Here is an 18,418-nt window from a genome sequence, read left to right on the forward strand (position 1 = left end):
CAGGTTCTCTTATTCCCACTTTATGGATCAGGATTCTGAAGCTCAGGTTAAGTGAATTGGCCAAGGGTCCACAGCCTCTAGCTAGAAATCTTTGATTCTCATATTTAAATTTATGGTCCAGGAATTAACCAAGAAACCCAAGTAGTACCTGTGAAGTTGGAGAACCCTCTGGGGCTTGACTGTGTCTGTCTCACATGGGCCATAGCATGTAAAGGGGCCTGAGAACAAGCCTTATAGAATAGGATCAAAATCTTGTGCTTTGTGAGGTGCACAGAGGTGCCCCTTTTTCTTTCCTGGGTACTTCTCTTGGTTTTCCCTTAGAGTTTACTAAAGTCTACTTTCCATTCTGATTCAAGGCTAAAGGGACCCAAAGGCTCATAGAGATTGATAGCCACACTTGGATTTGAGTACATAAGGGGCAGGTGTAACTCAGGGACCAGGTTTGGGTACCTGCTTGTCCCTTCTAGAGAATCTTCCCAGTGCTAAAGTTTGGGGATATTGGACTGATTTGTAATAAAAGAGGAAATTCCCTTATACCTTCTTATAACCCGGCAGCTTCTTAGATAGAGAGGGGTTAGTTGTGGGCATCTGTAGCTGCTGCCAAGAACAGCCACAGCAGACTCTCAAAGCTAATTACCTGTTCTTGGTGAACTCCCAGAACTGGCACTGCCAAGGGATTCCTTCCATTCTTTTCCCTGCCTTTCTTCTCATTTACTGCCGCTTAGCGGAGATGCAGGACTCAGAAATAGAAGATCTCTCCTCCCTGATCCTGTCCCCTCAACCCCTGCTCTTTCTGATGGGCATGTTGCCCCTAGAGATCTACATATGCAGGTTTCTGCTAGCACTAGTGATATCCAATGAGCACTTCTTTGAGGGGCTCTGCCCAGGAGCAAGTGACATGCCCTTGCCTTTGGGCCACAGTCCCCCCTTGTTTTTAAATGAGGAGGTAGACCTAGATGATTTCTCAGTTCCTTCCCAGCTCTGACTCTAGAATTCCTCCTGTCCCATCCAGACAACTTGAATCTGCACTTGAGTCCATACCTACAGGTGTGCATGTGTGAGCAGGCAGGCGGGGGAGTAGTATAGTATCTTTCTATTTAAGTGCATCTTGTAGTTGGGAAGAGTGTGAGAAGAGGAGAGAAAGGGAGCTGGCAAGCCAGAACTGCCACCATGTAAGCTGAACTCTGGGACCTGTGGGAATGTCCCTGGGTTTGTCTGTTCTACACTATCAGGGCTAATTCTAGGATCACAGCCTTTAAATTGCGGGGGGGGGGGGGGGGGGGGGGGGGCCCTTAACTAGGCACAGCTAGCACAGGATGATGTTTCCCAGTCTAGCTTGATTTTTCTTGTTGAACCAGAAACTAGCACGGCATTTTGACTTCCTTTTGGGAATTGCATGACTGTGATTTACTTAAGAAAAATATGATCTGTTATTCTTACTTTGCATGTGATATTTGATGTGCTTATTATTCTACCACTTTGCAGCTGAAGGAATGTATCCGTGCATTGGATCAGGAACACACTCACACTCCTTTCAGGCAAAGCAAGTTAACTCAGGTAAAGTTATATATGAGCTTTGAGTTCTGGTTCACGCATGTGTTCCTCCTTCTATTCATTTATTCCTTCAGCAGAGCATCCACTGCCAGCAAGGCGTGATGCTCCCTGGAGTGGGGGGGGGGGGAGGGGGAAGGGAGGGGCAGAGAGAGGAGGGGGAGGAGTCACATTCCTTCCAGGAGCTCTCAGTCTTGGAGAAGAAAGAGGCGTCCTCGGGCAGGGATACCTGCACTACGAAGCAGCCAGGCTCCCTGTGGGGCAGCAGTGGTCACCATCCAACAGCTTTCTGCTTATTTCTAATGTAAAGAAACCTTGTTGATTTAGTGGAGTCTCTGAGCCTTTGAAGGGGATGGTAGTGCAGCTGTACTTGGTACTTTCTTAGTTGTAAGACTTAGACCAGTGTTTCAAGACAAAAAATAATAGCTGCAGTTAAAAAGAATGAGATAGACTTTTGACATGTCCTGACAGGAAAGATGACCAAGATCTATAGTTTAAAAATATTAAATGAGAAGAAAAAAACTACACAGAAATTATGCATATGTTCGCTGATTATTTTGAGTGGTAGAACCATAGGTAATTTTTTTCTTCCATTTTTCTGTCACGAAAATGTGCTTCTTTATTAATGGGAAACGCCAATAAGTGTGCATCTGTAATGGCTGCAGAAGAGTGGCCCACGGAGGGGTCTGCCTAGGTACAAACAGCTGTGAAGACAGTTATGGGTGCCCCTGGTTCCCTTCTGCACCAAATCCTATGCACAGTAGGGACAGACTAGATAGAAGGCAGTCTAGGTGAGGATCTTTGTATTCTGGGAGGGATTTTCACCCTGTGCAGCTAGATCGGCAGCCCCACAGGACCTGGGGCAGAACCTATAATAACATAGCTCCTTACTAGTCAGAATTGGGTTAGATTGTTTCTTCTCAAACATGATTTCAACCAGGGATCCAGGAAACCCTTCTTATAGGTGGTTAGTCCTGATTCTGACATTGGCTTTGTTATTTTTCAAAACATGTCCTCCATCCCCAGAAATTGTGTCCTATTTAATTAAAAAAATAATTCCACACATGGATCCACTTACAGAATAATATACTTTTTCACTCAAACATAAGTTTTAGATCTTTCCAGGTACCTAAGTACATATATACATAATTATCTTTTATGGTTGTATGCAGTTTACAATTATTTAGTTTGTTACCTGTTTATAGACTTGTAGATTTTCCAAATTTTACTATTATAATAAGGTAATGAATATCCTGGGTATACTTTTTTTGGGGGGGATCAATTGAGCAATTATTATCTCTTTAGGATAAAGTCCTGGAAGTGTGATTGCCAAACCAAGAGTGTGAACATTTTTTACCAAATTTTTACCATATTGCCAAACTGCCCTCCCAAAGGCATGTACCAATTCATGCTACACGGTATACAGGCAGTGTAGCAGTGTACAAGAGCGCCCTTTCCCTAGACCCTCAGCAGAGCAGGGTAGTATGAGTCTTAATCTTATAGGTGCAAACATTTTAGTTTTTTAAAATGGTTTGTTTGCATTTCTTTGATTAGTGGTGAAGTGGGTACCTTTTGTTTATTGACTGTGTTTCTCCTTTTGTGAATTACCTTTTCATAGAAGGGGGTGAGGGTGCCTGTGGCCCAGTGTCCTGCACACAGTAAGTAGTCAGTAGGCCCTTGGTTAGTTGACTTCATTGACCTGCCTTCTGTTTCAAACAGGTTCTGAAGGACTCTTTCATTGGCAATGCCAAAACCTGCATGATCGCCAACATCTCGCCAAGCCATGTGGCCACCGAACACACTCTGAATACCTTGCGCTATGCTGACCGGTGAGTCCCCCTCAGGTGGCGGGTCGTGTGTGTATGTGTGTGATACACACACAAGGATCTGACCTTGAGCTCCACAAGCCTGTTCTTGGGACAGTAATCTACTGCCAGGGGAATGTGCAATTGGTCATTTGAAGAATGTGACCTAGGAGGCCCTGCCATTTTACAAGCGTGAATGTGACAAGAGGAAGGTGACACGCTCCTTTGTTTAGGAGACGACTCCATCAGTGGCTTTTTTTTTTTTTTTCCGGCCACGCTGCGTGGCATGTGGGATCTTAGTTCCCCAACCAGGGATCAAACCCGCATCCCCTGCATTGGAAGCGTGGAGTCTTAACCACCGGACTGCCAGGGAATTCCCCATCAGTGGCGTTTAAATGGCTAGCGGGAGATGAAATATTTCTCCAGAGTAGAAGCCTTAGTGAGGTTTTCTTCCTGCTAGCCTCAGCTCTAATTATTAGGGATAGAATACCTATTACTTGTCAAGGCAGAAGTACCCAGAGCTGTGTAGGTCCAGAAGAGACCAACCTTGTGTTATAGAAACTGAGGCCCAGAAAAGGGTGGAAACTTTAATCGGGCTCACTGGGAGTTGGTGGCAGAACTAGCACCTCTTATTGCCAAGTCAGGGCTCTAGTGACTTTGGTATCTGCCAGGGTCCCTCCCATCTCTTACCCTGGGGTCATGTGTCTGCTTCACGTATGAAAATGCTCTCATTATCATTCTTTCCTCTGGCTGCTTTGCTGCTGGTCCTGTCTTACAACACCTCCTCTTCAGTCTCCCAAGAATCCATCTCCAAAGTTAACAGACTATTTGAGAGGAACCTGTTGTTGTTGTTTTTTAATTACTGTTGAAGAATCTTTAGTATCCATAGCATTTAATGAAACTCATTGGGAAGGAAAGAGAAGCTACCATCTAAGTTCCGTGAGAACAGGAACCTTATCTTTTTCTCCACTGTATCTCTCCTGCCCAGACAGTACTTGGTACCTAGTAGATGTGTAATAAATATTTGTGAATGAAAGGAGGAGCTCCTCCTGGGCTTGGGGGCTTGAGTGAGGTTCTCTGTGTACCTTATCTCATTTAAATAGGAGAGATCATTTACAAAGTGGCTACCAGAGTGGACTCTGGAGTTAGACTATCTGGGCCAATACCCTGCCTCTGCCACTAGCTAGCTGAGTGGTCTTGGACAAATTTGCAACTTCTCTGGGCCCCAATTTCCTTAATGTGAACAGGGATAATGATAGCACCTATCTCATATAACAGTTATGTGGAATCACTGATGCAATATGTTTGAAGGGCTTAGCACCACACCTGGCAAATAGTGAACACTCATTATATGTTAACTTTAACAATAGTAATATTACAGGCATACTGTGGAGATATTGCAGGTTTGGTTCCAGGCCACCACGATAGATCAAAGATCACAGTAAAGTGATTTAAAAATATATATATATACATACCTTAATTTTAAAATAATGCTGTTGGAAAAATGGCACCAATAGATTTGTTGGGAAAATGGCACCAATAGACTGTTGGAAAAATGGCACCAATAGACTCTATGCAGGGTTGCTACCAACCTTCAATTCGTTAAAAAAAAAACGCACTATCCAAAAAGCAAAGCACAATAAAATGAAGTATGCCTATAATACGCATAAGTTTCCTCGAGGAGGTTTTCTTGTTGCATGGTTTCCTAATGCCAGCACCCTAGCACTACTAGAAGACAGCGAAGACTGAGATCAGATAGAAGACATGGGATGATCCAAAATTGTTCCCCAAAAACCAGTATGGCTTCAGGTTCTTTCCCCCCATGTATCCATTACCCAACTTCAACAATTATTAACCCTAAGTCAATCTTGTTTCATAACCCCATTCACTCCCCAAATCACAGACATATCAAGTACTTGAAGTAAGAACATCACTAAGGAGCAGAGAACAAGACTTTCCTCTCAGTGCCTCAGTAACGGAGGATGAAAGTAACCCTTTCTCAGAGAGGATGCATTGAGTACGATTGAGAAATTATTTGAAATAATTTTGGTTAAAAAATAGAATAAGTATAATAGAAATAATCTCTTCCATTTAAAGCAGTCTGACAAATTATTGAAAATAAATATGAGTCATTTGTTTTATGTGTTTAAATTAATTGTTGGTAACAATCCATACACACACAGGAAGAGGATGATTTTATTGCTTATTTAAAATTTTCCTTTGATTTAAAATTTTCACCTCTGCACATACTAGAAGAATGTTGCTAAATAGTCCAAAAATAAAGTTCCAGCTGGACCCCTAACAGGTGTATCAGAAGAGAACTCAGTAACAGGAGTGATTTTGGTAAAAGGTAGAGTACACTGGAAGCCTTTAGCATCAATGACCAAAAATTATCTGTAAGATTTTTTCTGGCACCCTCAGGTTTCTAGAATTATTTACTATGACTGCTAGGAGGAAATTTTGGTGTTTCTCTTTTAACAAAACTAATAGCTCAGATTTTTATAACAGGAAGTAATTTGGAACCATCTAGACTTGCTGTGGGACCTCTCAACCCATTCCGTGGATGTATGCCCTACTGCAATACCTCAGCAAAGGCCCAGGGACACAATTCACGTGTCTTTAGTCACATCCTATGTCTCTTTGCTTACTGTGTTATCTGCTTGCCTTGCCTCTCAGACCTAAAAGGAAGATTTAAGTCAAGTCTCAGTGTCAGGTTTACTATATTGGTCTTCAGTAATGGCCAGAGGGGTCATTTGGCTACTATTGAGTGGATTAAAATCAAAACAATGGAAAAGACATTTTCTGGGAGCTCCCAGGCAGAAGTACTGCTCCCACCTAGGGGATTTCAACGCAGAATCTATGAACAAACTACTGGAGAGTCACATTTTACTTGATGTCTCCTTGTAAATCCAAATTCTTACACTGTTTGTATTTTGTTTTAGATACCACAGAGTGAGAGACTCTGATCTTGGCAACTGAATCCTAGCAGAGACTTAATTCTGGATTTTTCCATGCTCTCTAAAATTCCCTTGTAAAATAGAGCATGGTTCTCTATTTCTCTATCTACGGTGCGATTTTGCCTCCTAGGGGACATTTGGCAATGTCTGGAGACAATTTTGATTGTTCTGACTGGGGAGAAATGCTGCTGGGATCTCGGGTAGAAGCCAAGGAGGTTGCTAAACACTCCACAGGACAGCTCCCCACAACACAGAATTATCTGACCCCAAACACCACTACTGCTAAGGTTGAGAAACCCTGTGAATAGACAGGTCATTTTTTCCTTAATGGAATTAGCACAAGCCTGCTTATTTCCAGAGGGCTTTTGCTTCTTGAAGTGCCCAGCAGGTTCGAGGGAACTCATTTTCTCAGAGAAGCCTGAAAGGAGGTGGTTGCAGGGAAAAGAAGACTCTGATTATGGAAGACTGGGTAAGGGGTAGACACTAGGCTCCTGAGTTGGCCGATCTTCAGGAAACGTGGCATGGGCCCTGCGTGGGCATAGTTCTGAGACTAGCTCCTCTGGCCTGGCCCTCACATGGGACTGTGGTATTTCCAAAACTCTCCTGATCATGGAATACTGGATGCACACTACTATCCTGAGAGAAGACACTGGTCTTCTTTGTTCAGGTAAAGAGAGGTATTTCATGCTGAAATAGAATCTCCCCATTTCCTCCAATTCTCTCCCAGATAAAAAACTAATTCCCAGGGGCTTCCCTGGTGGCGCAGTGGTTGAGAGTCCACCTGCCGATGCAGGGGACACGGGTTTGTGCCCCGGTCTGGGAAGATCCCACGTGCCGTGGAGCGGCTGGGCTCGTGAGCCATGGCCGCTGAGCCTGTGCTCCGCAATGGGAGAGGCCACAACAGTGAGGGGCCCGCGTACCGCAAAAAAAAAAAAAAAAAAAGTAATTCCCAGTCCTTGTAATAGTTTTCTTTGGTTTTTGTTTTCCCTGAAAGCTATAGGAAAGAAGTTACAGAACATGCAAGAATGCACATTTAACATAAAATGGTCGTTTACAGGGTCAAAGAACTAAAGAAAGGCATTAAATGTTGCACTTCAGCTAGCAGTCGAAATCGAACATCTGGAAACTCTTCTCCAAAACGAATTCAGAGCTCTCCTGTGGCCCTGCCAGGGGACAAGTGTTCTCCCAAAAAAGTCAAGCTGGGGCTCCAACAGTCACTCACAGTGGCACCTGACTCCACGAGAACGAAGGCCCATCCTCTGGCCAGTCACCCAGCCAATATCCCTTTTGCTTCTGTACCTAAGGCTCCTGGTAAAAGGGGTGGCTCTAGAGGGAGTCCTCCCCAAGAGTGGGTCATTCAAACTAGCTCTATCAAAGGAACCATGCGGCCTGGACATTTAGCCAAAAAAAGGGCAGAAGAATCAGCTGCATCATGCTCTGAGAAGAATCCAATCGGCAACAAAACTGCCCTCGGGTGGGGAAGCAGGGCCCCTGGCCCAGGAGAAGAAGCAGTCCGTGGTAAGCTGCCCTCCCGGTGCAAGAAAGTGCAGACTGTGCAGCCAGTGCAAAAGCAGCTTGTGTCACGAGTTGAACTCTCCTTTGGCAACGTCCATCACTTAGTAGAGTACAGTCAGGGCAGCAAGGGGGGCACACCTACTAGGCCTGCCTCTGAAGCTTGGACAGACATCCCTCCACATCAGAAGGAGAGGGAAGAACATTTGCGCTTCTATCACCAGCAGTTCCAGCAGCCACCTCTCCTCCAACAGAAGTTAAAGCACCAACCACTGGAAAGGTTTTTATGCCAGTCCCGGCCTCCAGAGGGGCAGCTCCAGAATGACACCCCTCCTCCCTTCCACTCTTGTTGTGAGAGCCATGATGGAGCCCAAGCTGAGGACCTTGATGACAGCGATTTCAGTGAAGATTCTTTTTCACATGTTTCCTGTCAGAGGACCACAAAGCAGGGAAAGACCCTGGAGAGTAGCGAAGGCTCGTTCTTCCTTCATCAGAGGGAGCAAGGTCCTGAGGAACAGGTAGCCGAAAGGCGGCAGAGTCTGTGTTTTAGCCCCAGGACAGAAGGTGACGAGAAGGGTCTAACTGGAAGCTGGATATACTCCAGGGACCCCGCAAGCCACAGGATAGCACTTGATCACGGCCACAGCCCAAGTCAGGTGCCCTTGGACCGGAGCAGAGAGGAGGACTCCACCTCCTCAGGGCCTCCTCCTGGAGAAAACCTGGCAGAGAAGCCTTACTGCTCACAGGTAGACTTTGTATATAACCAGAAAAGGGGGGGCAGCCCAGCCTTTGACCTCAGACAGGATGCCTTCAAAAATGAGGTTCCTCGGCAGGCTGAGGGCAGCTCACCATCCCTGGAGGAAGATGGTTGCACTTTCTCACTATCCCACATCACAGTTCCTGGATCCCCAGACCAAAGAGACACAGTGAGCACACCTCTGAGAGAAGTCAGTGAAGATAGCCCAACTGTGGTGACCGGAACAATGAAAAACGGTAACCCTTTCCAAGGAGAAGACTCTAGAGGGGAACTAGGCACACGCTCTGAGCATGCTTCTGGACTGATGGCTCCCCTCACCGTGTCTCTCCTGGAGAGCCCAGATGATGAGGGCTCTCCTCCCTTGGAGCAGTCGGCCCGGGATGGAGCTGCACACAGTCTAGTGGCAGCAGACACAGGGGGGCCAGCTGTGGGCCACACAGTGTCATCCGGTGATCAAGAGGCAGACCTGCCAATGTCTTCAGCAACTGAGCACCTGTGGCTCTCATCATCTCCCCCTGACAGTAAGCCTGGGGGTGATCTTCCAGCTCTGTCCCTGTCACCCATCCATCAGCACCCACCTGACAAGCTGCCCAACAGGGAGGCTGACCTGGGGGAGCCCTGTCAAAGCAGAGAGACTGCACTCTTCTCCCAGGGGCACTATGATGGCGATGCTGAGACAGAGCTGGGCTGCTCCCAGGGTTTCCCAGAAAAACCCTGCCTCACCATACATACTGGGGGACCCCACTCTGGGCCTACACTCACCCCCCAAACAGGAAGTAGTGATGTGGCTGACCAGCCCTGGGCCCAGGAGAGAAAGCACCTGACAGGGCTTGGCTGGCAGGAGCTGGATTTGTCCACAGACCCCATCAAGCTGTCTTGCTACAATGAGGACATCGCGTGGCTCAAACGCAGGCCAATCCCAAGGTACTTAGCAAGGCTAGGCTCTCCCAAGACTGGCAGGACACTCCGTCAGCCCATCCTGGGGCACGCACAGTAAGTTGGACTTTCCTACCTAGACTTGAGCCCCTTTGGCACCCCTACTCCCACTACAGCTGAATGTTTTGTCTGTTCTGGGAATGGCTGTGGTTGGCTCAGAGAAAGGCTTTTTGTCCACCTTATCAAGGGAGCCTGCCTAGATGCATCTGACATGAACAGCAGGAATAAAATATATTGGAGCAGGCCTGCCAGGTAGGGTAGGTGGGATGTGAGTGAAAGAAGGGAGGATCTGACCCTATAAGTAAGCCTAAGACCTATGGTGAGATCAGAATCCTCTTCTTCATTCTGTTGGGCCTGTGCTCCTGGAAATGCTCCCCAGGGACACAGCAGCAGCAGCCTTGTGACCCCAGAGCCAAGGCTGGCTGGTCACCTTCCAAGATGGTGAAGGTAAAAAACAGGGGCTGGTGATTTGTGCTGCTTTCCCCAAAGGAGGCTGTGGATGGTACAGCAGAATGAGAGAGCCTTTGAGAATGTGAGAGAAAGGAGGGCAAGAGGTCTAGCAGCGTCAGAGGCCCAGGAGCAGGAAGGCAGGGCAGGCCTGTGGGAACAGATGCTTCCTATGTGAGGCTGCGGCCCTCTGCTAGGGCTCCTGATACCTGGGCAGACCATCTGCCTGCTGCTCGCTGGGGCTCAGGCCTGGGCCTTGGGCAAAGAGAAGGGCGTGTAGGGATGTGCACCTCTACAAGGTAGACAGTCTTGCTGTTTCCGTGGTCTCTATCCATCAGTGGAGTCTGACACAGTCAGGTCTAATGACCCTGTAGATGTTTCTAAATTTGGGGAACAGAGGATGGGGGGATGGTCAGTGGTAACCTAGAGGTTGGAGGTCACAAGCTAGGGAAGATAACATGCTGAGCCCAGAGGTTTTATTAGCTGGATTCTTCTGACAGAAGGCAGATCCTCCAGCTTCTAGCTCAAACCCCCTTGCTTTGGTCCCTGAACTCCCCGAAGAAAGTAGAAATCACAGCAGGCTAGGTGGCTGGCTCTACCTTGTGCCAAGTGTGCCAGCTGCAGTGGCACAGCCTTGAGCTTTCTTGCAGGGAAGATGTGGGCAGCTCCTGTGCAGAAGCAGCATCCAGCCCTGTGCCTCAGTGTATCTGGAGGCAGGGCGCTGCTCCAGAAGCCCATCTCTTCTCAGAATCTCATTTGTATCCCCCTAGCCCCTTGACAAGGCCTGAAAAGAATGGGTGAGGGGCAGGAGGTGCTGGGGAGGTGGTCCTGGTCACAGCCTCGGCCTCTTTGGGCAGAAGCAGCTCCTGGCCTGGAAATGAGGCTCACTTCCAGAAAGCTGCCCAGGAGAGACGGGAGGCCCGGAGGACCACAGCATCCCCTCTGGTTCCCAGGCAGGTACTCATCCGAGCACACCAGGAACAGCTGGATGAAATGGCCAAGCTGGGCTTCAAGGAGGAGACCCTGATGAGCCAGCTGGCTCCTAATGTAAGTGGTCTTGGCCGGACTCTCAGGGGTTGTTGGGAATTAGCCTGCAGCTAGTTTGACAGTCATCCTTTTTTGATGTAGCTGTGTGTACAGAAAGGGTCTGCTGTCACACTCTAACCTTGTTGAGGCCTTGGACCTGCTCTTGCCACCCCTCTGAGTTGGCTTGAGGGCGTGCAAGGACAGGTGGGAGATGGTGCTACACTCCCCATTCCCAGGCCAAAATGTTTCCAGCCTCTGTTCTTTGCCATTCTGTCCTCCTAGTGGCTTGTTGGTGCCCCTCCCTGTGATGGTAACAGTGACTTACTTGCCTTATGCAGACCAGAGGTACTTCTACAAAACCACCCTTCTGCCCTGCGAAATACCTCTCTGCGTAGAAAAGTGGTCCCACACTGTGCCATGGTGACTGTCCAGATTTTCCAGCTGGAGGAAGGGCCTGGGCTCTGAAATCTTCACACAAGAGAAGGGACTAGAAAAGCTGATCTGGCAGCAACAGCAAAAGCTCCACTTGTCCTTTGTTTCCTTTCCAGGATTTTGAAGATTTTGTGACCCAGTTAGATGAAATCATGGCTCTGAAGTCCAAGTGCATCCAGAGTCTGAGGAGCCAGCTGCAGCTATACCTGGCCTGCCACAGGCCAGCTGCGGCCCCTGAGGGGAGAGCGGTGTCTTAGAACAAGATCCAGTATGTGGTGGCTGGGCTCTCAAGAGCTGGAGGGCCTCTGCCAGGTCCCCCTACAGATATCAGAACCCACTCCCTGGTCCTGCCCATGCTAGCCTCTCCCTAGCCACATGTGGCCTTGGCTGGGCCCCAGCCCCTCTCTCAGGGCCAAGCATCTGTCCCTCAATTCTAAGCACAGGAGCATCTGTAAGGAAGGACAGATCAGCCTGAAAAACTTAATAGGCCCCTCCCTTTTCTTTGGGGCTGGAGAAGGATTTGCCTTTACTGACCCCTTGTCTGAGGAAATACAGTTAGGTCTAATAACGCTGTAGATGTTTCTAAATTTGGGTATCAGTGGATGGGGGGGATGGTCAGTGGTAACCTAGAGGTTGTGTTGAGGTCACAAGCTAGGGAAGATAACATGCTGAGCCCAGAGGTTTTATCAGCTGGATTCTGTGCCTTTCTCCAGGACTTGGTCAAAAATGAAAACATTGGTGCTAGTGGGGTGGGGGAGGGTGAGCTCTGCCCTATCAGCCCTTGGAGATTGATTTGGGACTTTAGTTAGCTTTTGAAAATGTAAAATGAATAAACCTTGATGTCTTTAATAGCAGCAGATGTGGGACAGGCTTTATGCTTCCAGTTCCCCTCCCTCCCTGCAATCCAGTATTTAGACAGAAGAGGGTGCTCGCGTCACTGCATTATTCTTTTCCAATCTCTACCTTGTGCTGGGACCATCCACCTGCGTCATGCTCTGGCTCCTGTCTGTGAATCCTCACCCCCACGCCCTCACGGAATAGTGGAAGAGCTGCAGTTATCTCAGGCAAGTCTGTCTCCTAGCCTCACCCTCATCCGGGACTGCCCTGGCCATCTACTCCCCCCTCAATGGCCTGTGTTCAGGGTCTTGGCACTGAGTGCTCTGGTCAGTAGTGTGAGATGAGAGTGAAAGAAGGGAGGAGTAAAGCAGTTCTACACACATACACGCACACCTTCATGTGAGTTCTTTCTGTATCTTTTTAGCAGAAAGAAGCTTAAGAAATACCAAGTGGCCTCCAGGTGGCCCACTTAACCAAGGCCACCCTGGATCAAGTTGAAATTCATGTCAAAGCCCTTGGCCCTGGCACCATTTTGGTATGAAACTTTGATTTCCTACAGGTAAAGGATAACTTTTACAGGTTTTAAAAGAAGGGTTTAATTAATTTTAAAGGCCAGAAGAGGGGCTTTCTGAGACAATGGCCATGCCTGACCTGACCACCAGAGGGCAGCCTCTTTCCAGCTTGGTGCTTCCCAGCCCAAAGGTTCTGTACCCGCTCCTCACGTGATCACTAAAAAAAAATTAGAGACCCATCCAAGCCAAGAGCACAGGAGGGACTGTGGGGCAGTATTAAGTATAAGGACAAGAAACTCTAGGGATAAATCTAGTTCCATCAGATACATCAGCACTACTGAGAGCTAATAAAGCAGTCTGAATCCCAGTCCTGCCTGTGGAACACGTAATTATGCGTGATGCTGCTCAGAGGACAAGGGGCTTGTTCCTCATTTCTGAGTGATTCCCCTGAAGGCCCAGCCTGTCTCACCGCCACAGTCAGTCTTGCAGGAAGGCATATGTCTATGTCCTTGACCCAGAGACTGGGCTAGGTCAAGTTTAAACAGACCCTTGTCTACACCTGCCTTTACAAACCGAAAACCAGGGCAGACTGGGGGGGGGGCCAGCTCCTGGGTCCCATGGGCCTAAGAGTTGGAAGAAAGTACTGAAATGACAGAAAATGGTTAGCTCCTGTTCCATCCCCAGCAAATCCCTTTACCACTCACTCACCTCCACCCAGCAGTATAACAGTCCTTGGCAATAAAGAAGTTATCACAGCAGGATATACCTTTTAGATTTTTATTAGTAGTTCTCTCTGAAAAATCAAAATAGTTAGCAAATTACTTTAGATTCATCAAGACTGTATATCCTTTGTATTTAGATCTTTAATGATGTACAACATGATACAAAACAAACCAAAGACTGATTTCTATGACTAGGTGTTATTCATTGTGTCATCCTAGAGCAAGGGGCTGGAGGGAGAGGCTGTTCTCCAGGGAGAACTGAGGTGGAGTTAGTGCTGGGTGACTAAATCACAGCCTCTTTCTTCCCCACTTGATGTGCTGAGAAGGGGCCAATGACTTCTTAAACTGACAACTGTTTTCTAGAGCAGGGGGCCCTAAAATCTCGGGTAGCAGAAGACTGTGGTCCAAACCAGGCCAAAAGAAACAGGCTGGGGCAGGGAAGTATGGTAACTGCCTGGCAGAAAAGGCAAACTCAGGGCCCCAAGGGGAAAAGGGCATTCTTTGCACCTCAGAGACATTGCAGAACCAGTGTTAACACTAAGTGACATCGTTAAAAGGGGAAAAAAACAAAACCCTGGAAGAACCTTTCAATTGCACTCAACTTGGATTAGAGGTCAGTCCACCCTTGCAGAGAAGGGAAACATCTAGCCCCAGAGCAGCACTGAGTCTGGCCCTCCCACCTCCTTCTCCCCAACTCCTTTTGGCAGCTGGGACAGGTTTCGGCTGAGGCCATACAGACCCCAGAAAGACCAGAGAAGTCTCTCTGAATGGCCAAGGTGGGAAGGACACTTCTCAGAATACAAATACTTTTACTGTGGAAGGAGCCGGGACAGTTCCGGGGGCATATGCACGCCCAAATCTTCCCCACTTTCTCCCCATCTCAGGACCTAGGCTCATAGAGACTTGGCAAACACAGTCTCTACACCTGACCTTCCACCCCCAAAAGAAAATCCGGAAGCGTGCCCCTTCTTCCCCACAGGTGGTCTCCTCAGGGCCTTCAGCGGGGGGCGGGGCGGGGGGCTCCGTGGCAGGGCCTAGGCAGGGCCTGGTCTCAGCTGGCTCCCGCCCGAGCCATGAGGTCTTCCAAAGCATTGTCCTGGTCATTGTTGTGTAATAGCAGAACTTCCTTAATATCTTTCAGTTCAAAGCCCATTTCCTTAAATTTGCTCATTAACTGAAGAAACTCCATCATCTAAGGGAAATAAGAGAATACAGACTCAAGAAAGGGGTCCAGCCACACAGCACAGCTGAGTGGAAGAATATGTGTGTAAGGGGGCTGCTTGGGGGAGCGTTCTTTGCCAGAGCCTCATGAGCCTCTCTGAGGTCCCCTAGCAAGCAGAGGAGGGCCGTAGAGGAAGCAAGGCCGTGGAGGAAGACAGGTTGATGCCATGGCCAATCGTCCATCAGGAGCCATGCCCAGTCCCAAACCTTGCTGACCTTCACTCAGGTCCCACCATCCACATCTGTGTTCCCACCCAGCAGGATACTGAACCCAGAAATGGCTGCTCTCTGGCTAGCAGCCTAGGTGAAGTGACTGGCAATCTCCCCCAACATCCAAAAATATGGCTTTTTGCCCAGGTCATTTTTCCCGTCTCTTCCCTGGGATTCTAGATAGTCTTCAACCCGATACTTCATCTGAGCCAAACTAGCCAAATGCCTGTCTGGACATGGGAGATTCTGTGCTTCAACTACCTCTGCCTACAGTCACTGGAAGGGATGAAGGTTGTAGTCCAGGATGACCCCCAAGACAGACTACTTTGTCCCTTCTTTCCAGAGGGTTCCCGTGAAGCATGAAGGTTCCTACCTTTTCCTCTGAACACTGCTGCATTTCCAGAGCCTCTTCCACTAAAAGAGGGTCAAAGCCCTTCTCACAGAGCTGTCCATGTGCAAAGAGATAGTCGAGAATCTAAGAAAAGAGAAAGGTTTAAGCACCTATTGCCACTCGTCTGTGCTTCCCAAAAGTCTTACACAAACCAACAAGTGTGACATCTGCTCCCCACCCTGGCTATTAGATCCTAGATAGGACTTGATTTTGTGCCTTGAATTGTGTCCAACACAGCAGTACCTCAGTGACTACTTGCTGATAGGTACACCCTTCTAAACATGCATAGCCATTTTTCAAAGGAGTTCCTGTCACAGCTGACTCACATCTCCCAGCTGATGTCAATTCCACAGCCTGGGCAGGATGTTCATTTTTTTTTAAATGGTGATTTTTCTTTTTTCTAAATTTATTTATTTATTATTATTAGCATCATTATCATCATTGGCTGCACTGGGTCTTCACTGCTGCGCACAGGCTTTCTCCCTAGTTGTGGTGTGCGGGCTTCTCACTGCAGTGGCTTCTTGTCACAGAGCACGAGCTCTAGGCATATGGGCTTCAGTAGTTGTGGCACGTGGGCTCAGTACTCGTGGCTCATGGGCTCTACAGCACAGGCTCAGTAGTTGTGGCGCACAGGCTTAGTTGCTCCACGGCATGGGGGATCTTCCCGGACCGGGGCTCGAACCCGTGTCCCCTGCACTGGCAGGTGGATTCTTAACCACTGCGCCACCAGGGAAGTCCCAAGATATTCTTCTAAGAAACCACCCAAGTCAGAAAGTGCCCCCAAGGTTTAGGACTCCAGTACCCTATTTTGGAACTCCCTGGGCAGTCCTGACAGGATAAACATTTCTGGAAGAAGACATCTGACCGTACCTCAAGCCTAGAATGCTGTCTCAGGAGAGGCAGAGAAGGGGATAACTGGGTAACAGTCAACAACTCCAATACTCTCAAAGCTCTCCTTCAGCCTAGGTCTCAGAGCAGCCCCCAAAGAAGCTGCTGCAAAGCACTGCTGCTGAGGCTGCTGGTTTGCCCAACAAAGCACCCTGAGTTCCTCAAGTCACAGGAAAAGACAATGGTGCTGTGAGTCTGAGAGACTAGGATAAAGGCAAGACACTATTCCAGCTCCAGAGATGTGGGACCTCTCTCCTACCCCCGCCCTGCCCCACGGCTGACTAACCGCTCACCTGCTCAATATTCTCTCCTTTCTTCTTCATGGCTTTCAAGACACACTCATATGAGTAGCCCATGCTGACCACCGTCTCCACACAATGCCGCTCACTGGGGGACAGCGTCTGCAGTTCAGAGTAAGCCTGGGGACAGCTGGGAGTGTTGGGCACTTGTGACATTGAGAGATTAGGAGGTGTGACCTGGTGGTGGAGAAACAAAAGGATTAAGGCAAGAAGAAAGACATGTAGCCCAATCCAGGGGCTTGTCGTCTCTGACCTAATGAAACCTCCCAGTCAAGCAACCTGCCTGCAAGCAAGGACCAGGTTTCTGGCCAGACATCCTGAAGAAGACGGAAGAGTGGTAGGGGAGCTCCAGCTGAGGGAGAGAAAAACTGGGAAGACACCTGCAACTGTGGCTGTCCTCTGCCTTCATCCCACCCTGCAGAGCGAGGAAGCACCACAAGAGCCACATGGCCTTCCATGCCCCTGGGCCTGAGGTGGAGAAAGAAGTTCTGAAAACTACATTCGGGACTGATGCCCACGCTGGCTGCTGTTATTTCTCTCCAGGGCTCCTTTATCCCTTTCCTAGGCTGCCGTATCTGAGTCCTAAAGGGATCAGTAACCTTAAACACCCCCACTCTGGACTGACTCTGCCAGTAATGTGTCCATCCTCGCTTCTACTATCGCTGGCTGGGCAGAGACTGCCAGCGCAATTCCCACACTTGGCCAGCTCAGGGCTCCCGTGCTCTGAGGGCACTCCCATCTCTGCCCCACACCATGCACTGTGCTTTGATTCCCTGCAATAGCCGCTGTTGTACGGAGCCAAGACTGAAGGACTACTACCCACTCCAGGCTGTGCCCTCAAGGACTGGACTGTGGTCTCTAGGGCCCTGCTGCTACTGGACCTTACTAACCCCAGCCTGACTGGTGGACAGATTCCCAGGATTAAATCCTCCCACCACTTCTGATAATGAGTCAGCCCCAAGGCAAAAAGGCAGCTCACTCCCAGGCCAAAAGACAGAACCACCATGGGAACAAGGTCACAAGCTGTTTGACAGCTTGGCCCAGCTCTGAAGAACCAGGGAAAGGTTTTCAACAAAATTTTCTTTATTTCTTTTTTTTTTTGCAGGGGGCCGGGGTGGGGGAGGGAGGAGGGAAAGGAGCCTGCTATCCTAAAAGCATGTTCAAAATTATATAGCTCGGGGGGCTTCCCTGGTGGCGCAGTGGTTGGGAGTCCGCCTGCCGATGCAGGGGACACGGGTTCGTGCCCCGGTCCCGGAGGTTCCCACATGCCGCGGAGCGACTGGGCCCGTGAGCCGTGGCTGCTGGGCCTGCGCGTCCGGAGCCTGTGCTCCGCAACGGGAGAGGCCACAGCAGTGAGAGGCCTGCGTGCCGCAGAAAAAAAAAGAAAAAAAAATTATGTAGCTCGGGACTTCCCTGGTGGTGCAGTGGTTTGAAATCCGCCTGCCAATGCAGGGGACACAGGTTCGAGCCCTGGTCCGGGAAGATCCCACATGCTGCTGAGCAACTAAGCCTGTGCGCCACAACTACTGAGCCTGTGCACCAGAGCCCACGAGGCACAGCTACTGAAGCCCACGCTCCACAACTACTGAAGCCCACGTGCCTAGAGCCCGTGCTACACAACAAGAGAAGCCACAGCAATGAGAAGCCCGCGCACCACAATGAAGAGTAGCCCCTGCTTGCCGCAACTAGAGAAAGCCCGTGCGCAGCAATGAAGACCCAACGCGGCCAAAAACAAACAAATATTTTTAAATATATTATTAAAAAACTAAAAATAAAATATTAAAAACAAATTATATAGCTATAACCAGATGCTCTCCTCCAAGTCAGCTGGGAAAAACCAAGAAGATTCTACAGGCCTAAAAGCCAGTAGTTTCTGCTTAACCATCTCTCACCCACAGCATAGTCCAGGCAGTCC

General features: G+C 48.7%; 2 protein-coding genes across 2 annotated transcripts in view; one reads left to right on the plus strand and one right to left on the minus strand.

Annotated features, from left to right (window-relative positions):
- The window catches only part of KIF24 (kinesin family member 24), a 60,548-nt gene extending 48,273 nt beyond the window's left edge, over window positions 1-12,275 (plus strand). Inside the window, exons 9-13 of the mRNA XM_065879374.1 lie at window positions 1,486-1,557; window positions 3,271-3,380; window positions 7,371-9,575; window positions 10,919-11,012; window positions 11,540-12,275. Of these exons, the coding sequence (XP_065735446.1) occupies window positions 1,486-1,557; window positions 3,271-3,380; window positions 7,371-9,575; window positions 10,919-11,012; window positions 11,540-11,680 (2,622 nt within the window). The 3' untranslated portion in view covers window positions 11,681-12,275. The remainder of the gene's footprint in view (window positions 1-1,485; window positions 1,558-3,270; window positions 3,381-7,370; window positions 9,576-10,918; window positions 11,013-11,539) is intronic.
- Window positions 12,276-13,535: 1,260 nt separating this feature from the next.
- UBAP1 (ubiquitin associated protein 1) overlaps window positions 13,536-18,418 on the minus strand; it is a 52,038-nt gene continuing 47,155 nt past the window's right edge. The window contains exons 5-7 of the mRNA XM_065878794.1: window positions 16,498-16,680; window positions 15,299-15,400; window positions 13,536-14,686 (exon numbers count right to left, since the gene is read on the minus strand). Coding sequence (XP_065734866.1) covers window positions 14,546-14,686; window positions 15,299-15,400; window positions 16,498-16,680 — 426 coding nt within the window. The 3' untranslated portion in view covers window positions 13,536-14,545. The remainder of the gene's footprint in view (window positions 14,687-15,298; window positions 15,401-16,497; window positions 16,681-18,418) is intronic.

Source organism: Phocoena phocoena, chromosome 6 (genome assembly GCF_963924675.1).
Source record: "Phocoena phocoena chromosome 6, mPhoPho1.1, whole genome shotgun sequence".
Classification (NCBI taxonomy): Eukaryota; Metazoa; Chordata; class Mammalia; order Artiodactyla; family Phocoenidae; genus Phocoena; species Phocoena phocoena.